The sequence below is a fragment of the Orycteropus afer genome, unplaced genomic scaffold (assembly GCF_000298275.1).
Source record: "Orycteropus afer afer isolate SDZICR_OR568_19922 unplaced genomic scaffold, OryAfe1.0 scaffold00130, whole genome shotgun sequence".
Taxonomy (NCBI): Eukaryota; Metazoa; Chordata; class Mammalia; order Tubulidentata; family Orycteropodidae; genus Orycteropus; species Orycteropus afer.
In genome coordinates this window covers 4,530,705-4,543,362 of record NW_006921717.1, presented here as the reverse complement: position 1 = coordinate 4,543,362, position 12,658 = coordinate 4,530,705, and the positions used below count along the sequence as shown (strand labels likewise).

Sequence of the window (12,658 nt, the reverse complement as noted above, 5' to 3'; positions counted from 1 at the left end):
AACTGGCCATAAACTCCTTGGGAGAGAGGTTTTCTTAAGAGAGGCAGCCTTGATACAGAAGAAGCAACTTGGTGCCCAGGGCCCTGAGACAGGCTGAAGGAGCCCTCCCTGTGGCCATGGGGCCAGTCTCTGCTCCCTCATCTATAAAGTGAGGGTAACAGTCCCACCCCACAAAGGCTCCAAAGGATCACTGAGGTGACACTTGATACATGTGGATTGCAAACGTGCTCACGTCAGCAGGGATCCCCCTGCCTGTACTGCTTTACGGCTATGATGTGTTAGGACGGGCTGTGATGTGTCAGGACGCGAGGCCCTTGAGAACAGAGACCATTCACCTATGGGAAAGGAATGTCCTGAGAACATGCATATCTGTGCCAGTCTCCGAGGCCAAGCGGGCTTCTGGAATGTGATGATGAAATGGGGTCGCCCCGCTGCCCCATCGCTCTACCAAGACACAGGTACCTTCTGTACCTTCTACGGTGCATCTAAGCCACTCCAACAGAGAAAAGACATCTCTAGGTTCTAGTAGGGCGCATCAGGACCACGGGGCTCTGGGAAAGAAATGGAGGTCTGGGGCCCTTCACACGGGGGCTGGGAATGGGGCCGTCAGAATGGGCCCGTCAGAATGGGCCTGCGGTGCAAGCCCCCCAGTTCCCGTGGGCCTGAGAGGGGGCTGCAAGGGGCTGCATCTTGTGGACTCTGCTTTCCCCCAGGAGGGCAGTTAGCCTGCAGGGGGCTGAGGGCTGCGCTCTCTGAGGACGGTGGGGTCACTGACCTTTTGTCGGCTGGTGCACCTCGCCGGCTCCTCCTCTCCCGGCCCCCCCCTCGGAGAACAGTAAGGACCCTACTGGAGAAGCAGAATTGGGGAGTCAGGCATAGGGGCTACCCAGCCAGTCCCACCCGAGCCGTGAGGTGATGGAGGCCCCTCTCCAGGCTTGCAGGAGAGGAGGGTTCTACGGGGAACACACTTGCCTTTGGGGCCTCTCAAGGAGACCCCGTGAGACTCCTGACCACCGACTCCCACCCTTTGGCTGGGCAGCAGAGCCCTCTCTGCCCGGCAACATGCACAGCCATGCCCCAGGCCTGGACACCCCCGAGCTCTCCTTCCAAGTTCACTCCTTTCTCCTGGTACCCACTCTCCTCCCCTTTGCCTTCTTTGGGGTCAGAGTTCACGCCCCTCTGCTGGCTCTGCCCACCTGCACAGGTGCCCTTGCTCCAAACACCTGACCCGCCCACGCCCTCTCCTCCTCTCCTGACCCCTGGCTCACACTCCCCGTCTTCACTGGCCCATTGGACACCCCACGTCGCCTCTGTCCACCGTGCCTCCAGTTAGACACGGGACCACATGTGGTCCTCATCCACCCACATCTAGAGAAGGGCTGGACACCCCCAGGGGCTCCTGACCGGCTGGCGCCATTGCGTTTGTGGGGAAGCCCTTCTCCAGGAATTCCCACTCCACTCCCCGCCTCCCAGTTCCTCGACTCCCAGCCCCTCGAGGGCACATGTCCCAGGTCCGGGTTCCAAACAGGCTTGTACTCTCCACCCACCCCTGCCACTGAACTTGAACACTCTGCCCTGGCTCCCGGGCACCAGAGCCACTGCCAGACTCCCCGGGATGGCACCAGGAAGAGAGGACTCAGGAAGAGAGTGAAAAAGTCCCTGTTTGGCCTCTTACTCTAACCCAGAACTAAAGTCCGAGTAACACCTGAACTGTGGAATCTTCCAGGGGGAGGGGCTTCCTGAGATCTTATGGACCTTCATCCACGAGAAAAGTGAGCACCCCGCTAGCATCCTCAGAGCCGGGGGTTGACAGGCAAGGAGGGTGTGAGTGATCGATCAGGGCCTCTCCACTAGACGCCCCCATTTGGAACACCCTCTTTTTGCCCCATTTCTTGCCATCACTGCCCATCCCTGCAATAATCCCAGACCCTGACCCCCCAAATCCAAATCCACTCCAAATTTCACATCGATGCCAGTGTCTCCCACAGCCCGCCCCCCACCCGCTGTCTCCTCCTCGTCCTGCAGGCCAAGGGCTCCAGCATGTCCCTCTGTGAGAAGACCGAGCTGGGTAAGGGCAGCAGTGCCTGAGCCGGAGAAGGCCAACATCTGAGCTCAGAAGGCGTCTGTGACAGGAGGGCTGGGGGGACCGGAGCAGGAAGGACTCCTGGGTTCTGCTCCAGGTCTTTTAAGGACAGTAGGGACTGGGTGGAAGGGAGGCTAACATTAGGTGCCTAGTCCCAGCCACACTCTCAGTGAAAGACTGTGGAAGCCACCCCCTCTCTCTGCTTCGCTGTGTTCTCATCTGTCAAATGAGCTTACGAGACGCTCACAAGACACAGGAGTGAAGTAAGGCGTGCAGTGGGACAGCTGTGGAAGAGATGTCGCCCCTTCTCCCTCCTTGCTCCTTTACGGACTTGGTGGGCATCGCACAGAGCAGGGCCCTGGCGGATGGGGCCACCTAACTTCCTTTCTCCAGCCCACACTATTCCCTTTTCACTCAGGTTCATAGAAAGGAAAGAATGATCCGAATGAGGGGAAGGAAATAAAATACCACCATGAAAAAGACGGACAAAAGGAAACAAAGCAAGACACGCGACCAGGAAAAGGCAGAAAGGTTATGGAGGCAACGGCAGGAGTTGAAACATCTCTCGATGTCAGAAACCAAGGGACAGGAGAGCGCACGGGGCGGGTCAGGGAAGGGGGCGAGAATGAGACACACCCCGCCCCCACCCAGCACCCCCAAAATAAAATAAAGAAATGGCAGAGGAAGGGGGGGAGGAAGGAGGCAGGACTGGTGGCAGAGGGTGGGCCCGGGGGAGGGGGCAGGGCATGGGGCGGGCGGGGGCAGAACAGAAAATCCAGGCGCAGGTCAGGGCAATCCAATCCAATCCAAATCAAACCAAAACTTCAAACCATACCTTCGCTGTTTAACGTCAGGTGAGCCGGACCTTGGAAAAGGGGAAGGAGAAAAAGAAAGAAAGAAGGGGAGAAAAAAAAAAAAAGAAAGAAAGAGGGAAAGAGAGAACGTGAGTCATCAAAATCAGCCAGAGGGGAGGGGAAAGCGCTTGCCGCCACAATTTAAAAGCCCTTTTTAACTTGTGACAGACATCGGGGGGGAAAGCCCCCAGCCCAGAAGCTGAGGAGAGGGGCCCGATGCCAAGACAGAGGGTGGAGGGCATGAGAGGGGGGAGAGAGAGAGAGAGAGAGAGGTCAGGGGTGCACCAGAGGGGGTACAGGCAGAGCCAGAGGAGGACTGGGTGGGAGTCACTGTGGGGGGAGGGGGATTTTGGTTTCTTTTTTTTTCTTCTTGCCGGAAAAAAAAAAAAGGAAAAGGAGAAGAAGCATGAGAGTGAGGGGTTGCTTTTTCCTTTTTTTTTTTTTTTTTTTTTTTTTTTTTCCGGGGGGGGGGGGAAATCCAAAGTAAAATGAGCTTACAAGATTGTAAACAAGGAACCAGAGACATCAATTGGCAAGGGGAGAGAAAAAAAAAAAAAAAAAAAAAAACGGTCAACGAGAAAAAACAGTTCGGATGGAGGAGAAAATAAAACACGACACAGAAAAACCAAAGCCACCTGGAGAGAGAGAGAGTGTCCTGTTAGCGTGGGGCCGAGTGGGCAAGGAGACCCCCGAGTCCCCACGCCTGCTTCCCGAGACCCCCACAGCCCTGGCAGAGAGGGAGAGAGGGGTAGCCTAGGCCTTGAAGGAGCTCCCCCTCCAAGGACAGCTGGGAAAGACAGCTAGCCCCTCCCTGCAACCTCTGCAGGGACACAGGAGGGACCCTGCACGGATGGGCTGGGGGAGGAAGTCAGGATTTAGGGGGGCAAGGAGAAAGGAAGCAGTAGGAGAGTGGGGTCTGCAGAAAGAAGATGTCGTCAGTGCCGTGGGAGGAGTCAGCCCCCAACACAGGACACCCCACACACAAAAGAACAAAACACTGCCCAGACCATGGGCTGTGGGTCAGTTATCCACACAGTGTTCACTGGCTGGGTTTTTGGAAATAGATAGCCAGCCCTTTCCTCCTACTCTCTGTCTTGGTCTAGAAGCGCCACTGAAACCTGTTCCACATCATGGCACCACGCAAGCCTTCTCTGACTGACGGGAATCGATCCTGGGTCTCCCACATGGAAGGCGAGAAATCTACCAGTGCCCCACGGAACAAAGCTAGGGCGTGGAGTCCCCCAAAAGCAAGATGGGAGGAGTAGAGCCAGAGCTTCAAGCCCAAACAAGACCTTGGGCAGGAGGCCTGGCTCTCAAAGAGATCAAAACTCCTCCCCACTCATGACTTGGTCTACAGCCAGGACCTCTCTGAGATGGCCCAGCTGAACTTCAAAAACGAAAACAGAGGCCCTATGGCCAAGATGAGGGTGAGACCAGGGGGGGTTATCAACCAGGACAATCTGAGCCTTTCTTGGGGTCCTAGGAGGAGGAACGTGGCCCGCCAAACCAGTGCCCCAGCCCTCAAAGGGCACCAGCCAAGGAACGCTCCCTCCCAGCGGTTGGAGCACCGGGCCCCACAGGCAGGCTGAGACCCAGGGCTGCCCCGAGACCACCAGCCAGCCCCGTCCAACCCCAGCCCTGTGCCCACCCCACCCTTACCCCTGTGATGTCTGGCCAGAAGGCTGTAGAAGGGAGCAGCCCGGCTGTGCCACTGTTGCCTTGGAAATGACCCCCGTTGCTGCGGCAATGAGGTGGCAGCCCTAGTCTCAAGGTTAAATTGCTGCAAGTTCCCTGGGCCAGAATGCCTGCAGGGCTGCAGGCCAAGGGCATGGCTGGGGCAGAGGCCTGGGGCCTGTGGAAGACGTGGACTGGGGCGGCTCTCCGGGGTGGCGCTGCTGTCTCCCCACCTCTGGGTCTGAGGGTGATTGGGGAATGGGGCCCCAGCGGCCCAGGGCAGCCTGAAGACAGAGCAGCTCCTGAGAAGACACAGGTTTTAGCCACTGAACGGGTGAGGGACCCAGGCATTTGGACTGAGTCTTGTTCCTTACACTGAACAGGCCCTGCCTTGGCTCTTTCCCCCCCAAGCACACCCCCCATCTTCTTCCAACCCTCCTAAATTCAGGACCCAGACCTGAGCCCTAAGCCCACATCCAATCCCTCCTGCAAGAAACAGGCTTGCCCTTAGCGTCTATCCCTGGAAAACCAGGCCTCTGCTCCACCCCGGGCCCAGGAGCCGGCTACCCAGTGCACCCCTCCTCAGGCCTTGCAAAGCCACTCTGCTGCTCCTAGACCCTTGCGCTGGCCAGCTCCAGCGGCCTCATTAACATGCGGTACTCCCCCTCCATCACCACAGCAACCAGCTGCTCAGCTCCCTCAGGCATGACGGCACCAGCCATCTTGGTGACGGGAAGCCAGTTTCCTTTCCTGTCTCCTATGGCTCAGCCCCGGCCTGGCCCAGCGTCTGCTCCTGAAACCTGCCTCCCCACCCCAGGCTGAGACCTCTGCTCCACCCTCATGCCCCCAAGCCCCACCTGAGAGCTCTCCTCCCCAGGCCCACCTGTGGCCTCCGCCTTCCTCCCACCTCTGGGAAGCGAGTGGCAGTGATGGTTGGCAGTGCCAAGGGTCCCTTCCTAGGGCACTCGATCTGGCTGCTTCTGGGCCTCCTTGCCCTGCTACAGAGGCAAGGCGGAGAAAGGGGACAGGGAAACCAGGGTGCCCAGGAAGAGGTGGGCTCAGAAAGGGGCTGGGAGCAGGATGTCTGGGTTCCTGGGGGAAAGCCAGGCCTGCAGCACAGTGTGGAGAGAGGAGAATCGGGTCCACCCTACAAAGGGGATGGGGTGCAGGGCAGGCACAGGGCTAAAGACGGCAGAGGACATGTTAGAGATCTGCAAGGGGGACGTCAGGGTGCAGAGCATTGGAAAGCTCCAGCCCAACCCTTTAGAGCATCACCGGGCAAACCCACTTCCTCACGTCATCTCAGCCCCTTACGCTCCTCCCAGAGCCCCAGAGAGAACCAGCATGTAAAGGAGGAGGAGCGTTATGGGGGACGAGGCTGAACAACATGCAAGGAGGCACACGGACGTGTCACAGGGAGGAACACAGATGCATGTATGCTACCTGGTTATATGTACACACACATAGTGTCACACCCACACTCGTGAGCTCTCACATACTAACATAACTGCTCATACACACATGCACTCATACACACACAGACACACTCACACAGGCTCACATGCGCACACACAGCCTCAGATATACACCCCTGCAAGCCCCACACACACACTCACACATAGACTCATAAGCTCTCACTCACATACCCACTCTCACACACATGCACTTATACATACACAGACAGACCCATAAAACTCACACACACACAGCCTCAGATATATACCCCTGCACAGCCAGACACACACACTCACACAGAGACTCACAAGCTCTCACACACTCACATACCCACTCACACACACATGCACTCATACACACAGACATGCTCACACACACACAGCCTCAGACATACACCCCTGCGTGCCACACACACACAGATTTACAAGCTCTCACACACTCACATACCCACTCACACACACATGGACTCACACAGAGACACACTCACACAGGCTCACACACACAGCCTCAGATATACACCCCTGCAAGCCACACACACATTCTCACTCACACACAGACTCACAAGCTCTCACACACTCACATAACCCACTTACACACCACACCATACACACAGACACACTCACACAAGCTCGCATACTCACTCACAAGTTCTCAAGTTCTCACACACTCACATACCCCCTCATACATACACTCACACACACATCATACACACACATACACTCACAAGCTCACTTCTACACACACACATAGCACCATATCTAAACCAGCAAACCACCATGCCACCCCAAAGAAATGTCTAGGTGGGGTCCACAGGCCTCATTCCCCTCTGGTCCCAAAGCCCAGCTTCCCTTCTTGTTCCTGCCTCACCCACAGGCTTGGAGAAGAACTAGCCCTTTTCTGTCCCCTCCTGTGTCCAGGTCACTGCACCGCTGCCCTGCAGCCCTCCGGCCTTCCTCCTCTCTGCCTCTTTCCCCAGCTTCCCCGCTTCCCTTCCTGTACATCAGCCCTTCCCTCCCCACCCCTGCACCCTCTCCTTACTCCCCCCTCTGCTCCTCCTTCCAAACCTCTCTCCCTTCCTCTCCCACCACCTCTCCCTTTGTTCAGGGGGAGACAGGACATCAAGAACAAGTAAAAGTCGTAACAGCACTAAAGCTTATCTCCAGCCCTCAGAAGGCTGCATCCACCCTGACTCGCAGATGCCCCCACCCACCCACACACAGAGGGTTAGCACTGACACACAGAGGATGCAAACAGCAACACAGACCACAAAGCCACAGATGGGCACTCCCACCAAGGCACACAGAGGGGCGTCGCACCAGCGCGAACACAGGAATGTCCTGTTTAGAACATGCACACACACGCAGGCACAAAGCCACATCACACACACACCAGCGTGGATCTGCAGACACGCAAAGACACACAGCTACACAACAGACCAGCAGCATTGGATGTGTGTGTGTGCACCAAGACACAGACCCGTACATACACACCCAGGGGCCTGCCTGCCTGGGCACCCAAGGAGCAGAGGCACCCAGGGAGTGAGGCTAGCCACACCGCGGACCTTGGGGACACCGCAGGGAAAGACAGCTCCCTGGGGCCACTCAGGCCAAGGTCCCTGACCCTCATTCTTTCCCGGGCCCTCTGACTCCTTGGTCAGTTCTCCTCCATTCCTCCCAAGGCGGGGGCGGGGGCGGAAACCAGCCCTGGGGCTCTGAGCCTAGGCCTCGCCTGGGTCCCTCCCACTCCCACTTTCCCGGGGGAAAAAGGGGCAGGGGGTTGTTTTGGCACTTGGGGCCCCTGTGTGTTCTCTCTGGTGCCTTCTCCTGGTGGCCGCCAGAGCTCCCTTCAGCCCAGCCTCAGGGGGAGCAGGCCTGAGCTGTCCCACCCTGATCTGACTGCTTCCAGGAGGAGGCAAAGGCCCAGAGACACAAAACCACCGGAAAAGGCTCGGAGGTGGACAGGATCCCAGAGAGAGCCTGGCGGAGGCAGAGATGTCGCTGGACGTCCGGGGTCGTGCTCCAGAGACACAGAGATCAAGACAGAAACCAGAGAGAGAGAGAAGGCAGACGGAACAGAAGGCAGAGAAAGAGTGGACTGAGAGACCCCAAAGAGAGACATGCTCCCCATTCCTGCTCCTGGGCCTTGGGCTGAGGAGGCAGCAAACCAGCCCAGCCTTCTGGCACACTGAGGCTGGGGCATGCTGGGAGGAGGGCCGGGCACGGTGCGGGCAAGGACAGGGCCTGCCATCGGTGCCTGTTGGAACAGGAAGCAGGGCAGTTCCTGGTGCCGAGGTTTGCCCTCACTGACATCCCGTGACCCAGGGATGGGCCCCCACCCTTGGCCTGCACTCTCAGTGACACCCCAGTCCCCCTGCACCCCACAGGAGACGCCTGCACCCAGACCTCAGAGCAGATTCTCCCCAACCCAGGCATCTAGGTGGCAGTTCCTCTGCCCAGCACCCGCCCCCATTCCCTGGCGGCACCGTCTGTCTGAGCTTCCTACGCTGGGCTGGCAGAGCGCTGGCAGCCCCTCCGTCTACCCCATGGCCCACCTCCTCCCTAATGTGCCCTTTCCCTTAAGTTCAAGGACGAAAGAAGGCAGACTGGAGCAGAAGACAGAGTGCATCAGGGCATGCCCTTGGTCTGGGAATTCTCCCTCTAAACCTAGCAAGAGGGAGTGAGGAAGAGGTGGCGTCAAAGCAGCCAAGACAGGAAACCCAGACATCCTTCCCCGAGGGCCCCCAAACACAGGTGGGAGGGGGCTTAGGTGGTCAACAGCACCCCCTCACATAGGAGCCCACAGCGGCAGGTCAGCTACCCCAGTGACCCAGGTCATCACTCACCTTCCATGGGATGTTCCTCTGCAGGCCGGCGTGGTCAGAGAAGGGGCGGGGCAGAGAGAAAGAGAAAGCAAAGCTGTTAGCAAGGGCCCCCCGGAGCAGGATGGGTTAAAGGTCCCCAAGCCCACCCTGGGCCCTGACACACGCCACCCAACAGCTCAGGTCTCAGGGAACTGCCAAAGCTGTCCCCAGAGCTGATGTCTCAACCTCAGGGTCAGACAGTCTGAGAGGTCTCGGAACATACATCACACCTCACGTCACATTTCTGGAAGCTGAGACCCACGGGAAAGGGGAGGCCACCCGAGGTCACAGGGAGAATCAGGGAAGGGCCAGGAAGGGCTGCCGGGCTTCCGGAACCCCGCAGGCAGCCTCCTCTCCTGGCATTCCGTGCAGCCGGAGACAGATGGGGACATGTTCACACCAGGAACCGTCTCACGGGCTTGCCGAGACACACTCACACTCAGTGACACACTGACACACATAGGCACCTAGCGATCCAGTGACAGTATCAGCTCACTCCTGAAGCCCCTGCACGTGAGGGCCCAGCCACCCTCACCCCCCACTCCGCCAGTGGGGAAGGGCCCTCAGGACCCGACAGCACCAGGTGTGCGTCAGAAAACAGGTCAGCAGCAAAGTGCTGTGTGACCTGCATCTCGGTCACTCAACCTCTCTGAGCCCAGTTCCTCTTCTATAAAAATATGATTCTAGAATAAATGCCTTCTGAACAGCTGTGTGAGGCGAAGGGTCCCCAGATGGAAGGCTACTTCAGGGCTGGGAGTAGGGCAAAATTTGGTGGGCAAGATGGGCTCATGCCTGGGCAGTACCCTTTGGGCAGTCAGGCCTCACCTACGAGGGTCCTGCCCGGGCCTGGTCTGGGGGCTCACCAAACGGATCAGGAGAGAGAACTAAAGGGGGGAGGAAGGGGCAGTTCTTTCAAGAGAGCTACACTCTAGTCAGTTTGGTTAAAGGACCCAGGCTCCCCCAGCTCCAAACATCATTCCAACATGCCCACCTCCTGGGAGCCTTTCAAGGAAGCAACAGCAGGAAGAGGGAAACAACACAACAGAGAAAGTCACTGGGACACACACACACACTCACACTCACACTCACAGAGATGCAGGCCCAGGATGCACACACACACATCTGCTCAGGACACACTCACACGCTGCCTCTGCCCACCTCTAGCCCCACTGTGCATCATTGGTTCATTCGCTCTTAGGGGAGATAGTTACACTCCAAAACAAACCCCCCTTTATCATACCTTATACACCCCCATCTCACACACATGCACACACACACACGCACACACAAGCAGATTGCAAACCTCAGTACCTGCACACTGATCTAATACATGACTCTGGACGACACGTGCCCCACCCCACCCCCCAGCCCTCCATCCAGGGACTAAAGGCACACACCCCCTCTGGGAGCTCAAGAGGCAACGTGCACAGCTTGTGTAGACATAGAAAGGAAGAAACTCGGAGCTACAGGGTCGATTCCAACCTCAGGTGACCCCCTGTGCGTCAGAGAAGACCTGCACCCCACAGAGTTTCAATCTCTGATTTTTCCAAAGGACACGGCCAGGCCTGTCTTCCAAGGCACCTCTGGGTAGCACCAGCCATTTGGGTAGCAGCCAAGCATGCTAACCCGGGCACTCCTTTCCATATATATGGACATATTTACCATTTGCTGAAACTATACAAACACACCCTTCCACGTGATTTTACAAACCCACTCTGCCCAGCTCAGAGCTTCTCTCACTATGTGACAACTGCATCCAGAGAAGCTGTGGCTACAACAACGTAATTAAATAAGGGGAATCCTATTACATCTGGGGGTGGAGACAGCGGGTTAAGGAGGCTCTGGGGGAAGCCCCTGTGAAGTGAGGCCTCTGCAGGCCTTGAGTCCCAGGGTGCCGAGGTCCTGGCCAGTCAGCGCAGTCATCTCCCCAGGACCTGGGCAAACAAGGAACCCCAGAGGTGTTTTTAGATGATCCAACATGGAGTTATCTCAAAAATTATTTCCACCGGCCAGAGACGGGCCCCATGCTATGCTTAGCAAGGTGAAACAGCCAATCTCGGCCTGCTTCCTGGTGGAGGCGTCCCCATCTTGGCTCCATCCTCAGCTGCTCTTCCCGCTGGTTAGGTTACAGCCCTCACCTGCTCAAAGGAGTCCCCTCTGGGCTCAGCACCGCCCCCAGCAGGCCTCTCTCCTCTACCCACTTCCCTCAGCAGTGGCGGCCGTGGTGATAGCTCACATTTGTGGCTGAGGGACTCCCAAGCCTGTGTTTGCACCCCGACCTCTTCCCTGAGTGCCACCCTTGCATCCCCAGCCACTCCCTCAGCAGTGACCACAGGGACAGCTCTGGGACATGAAACTAACTCCACCTTCAAAAGCCTGCCCCACCTCCACCGCCTGCCAAGCGCCTGGTTGCTCTGCGTTCAGCAAAGGCACAGCTTTCAATCAGCACTACTAATGCCCTCCCTCTGCCAGGTTCCAGACACTCCGTTCATTTAACCACGTACCAGGCACCGCACCGACCCTCAGCACGCGTCATCATCAGCCTCACACAGCCTCTGAAAGCCCTGGCATCTTCCACCTCCTTGGTACAAAAAGGAAATGTTCCCAGGACTGCAAGTCACCTTGGCTTTTGTCCTTTGGGGTCCTAGGTTATCACAGCCCACACGCTCACCTCTCACCCCCGGTTTACTGCAGGAGCTTCCTCCTGGTGGCCCTCTCTGCCCATCCTCAGCCCAGCACTCTTACCACAGGTGCCAGACACCAGAAAGAAAAAAAAGGTTGCCGGCGAGTCATTCTGACTCATGGTGAGCCCGTACTGCACAGAAGGACCATGGTTCAGAGGCTCTTCAAGTCTGTGACCTTTCAAAAGCAAATTGACAGGGCTTTCTTCCTAAGCACTTTTGGGTGGGTTCAAACCTCCAACCTTTTGGTTTGTAGTTGAGTGCTCACCACTTGCACCACAGTCTTCCAGGTACCAGAGAGCCCCACTGGACACCGCTATGATGATCACACACCTGGGCGCCCACACACACTCAGAACTTTTCAGTGAAAAGTTCAGTGTCTGGTACAGACCTCCCTCACATGCCTCTGCGGTTTACAACCATCTGCCCCCTGAGCAGCTCGACCTGAGTGACTCGTGGGCGTCTCACCCTCAGCACGTCCAATGGGGACCTCAAAGGCCTTCCTCCCAGACCACTGAGTCCCTACTAAGTTGCCCCGATAGACTACATTTTGCACTTGTTGTCACAACTTGTTGCTGGGGGAGCTAAGTGACTGTGTGACTCCACTGGAGAGGACTCTGGAAGCTCGAGCCTGGTCTTCCCCGGACCTCACCCCCTGCACCTTCACCCTCTGCCGGTCTTGCTTTGTGTCCTAAAGAACCCTCCCCGCAGGGCGATGGATAGGCGGAGCCATAGCACATGTTTAGGGCAGTGAGGCCATTCTGTAAAGACTATCACCAAGGACACATGATGTCAGCATTTGTCCAAACCCCCAGGGCTGTACATCAGGAAGAGGAACCCCATCCACTATCGATTGTAGTTACTAGTGATGTATCGATATTGGTTCATCAGCTATAACAAATGTACCACAACAATGCAAGATGCGAGTAAGACAAGAAACAGCGTGCAGCAGGGAGGGTCAAGGGAACCGTTGGTATTTTCTGTACAATTTCTCCATAAACCTAAAACTGCACACTAGGGCATCAAATCTATTTTCAAATGAATTTTAATT

The 12,658-nt window shown here is 56.9% G+C and overlaps 1 protein-coding gene across 1 annotated transcript in view; it reads right to left on the bottom strand.

Annotated features, from left to right (window-relative positions):
* Nucleotides 1-12,658, bottom strand: part of NRXN2 (neurexin 2) — a 99,758-nt gene that overhangs the window by 76,043 nt on the left and 11,057 nt on the right. Inside the window, exons 4-6 of the mRNA XM_007944982.1 lie at nt 8,909-8,926; nt 2,919-2,948; nt 776-847 (exon numbers count right to left, since the gene is read on the bottom strand). Coding sequence (XP_007943173.1) covers nt 776-847; nt 2,919-2,948; nt 8,909-8,926 — 120 coding nt within the window. The remainder of the gene's footprint in view (nt 1-775; nt 848-2,918; nt 2,949-8,908; nt 8,927-12,658) is intronic.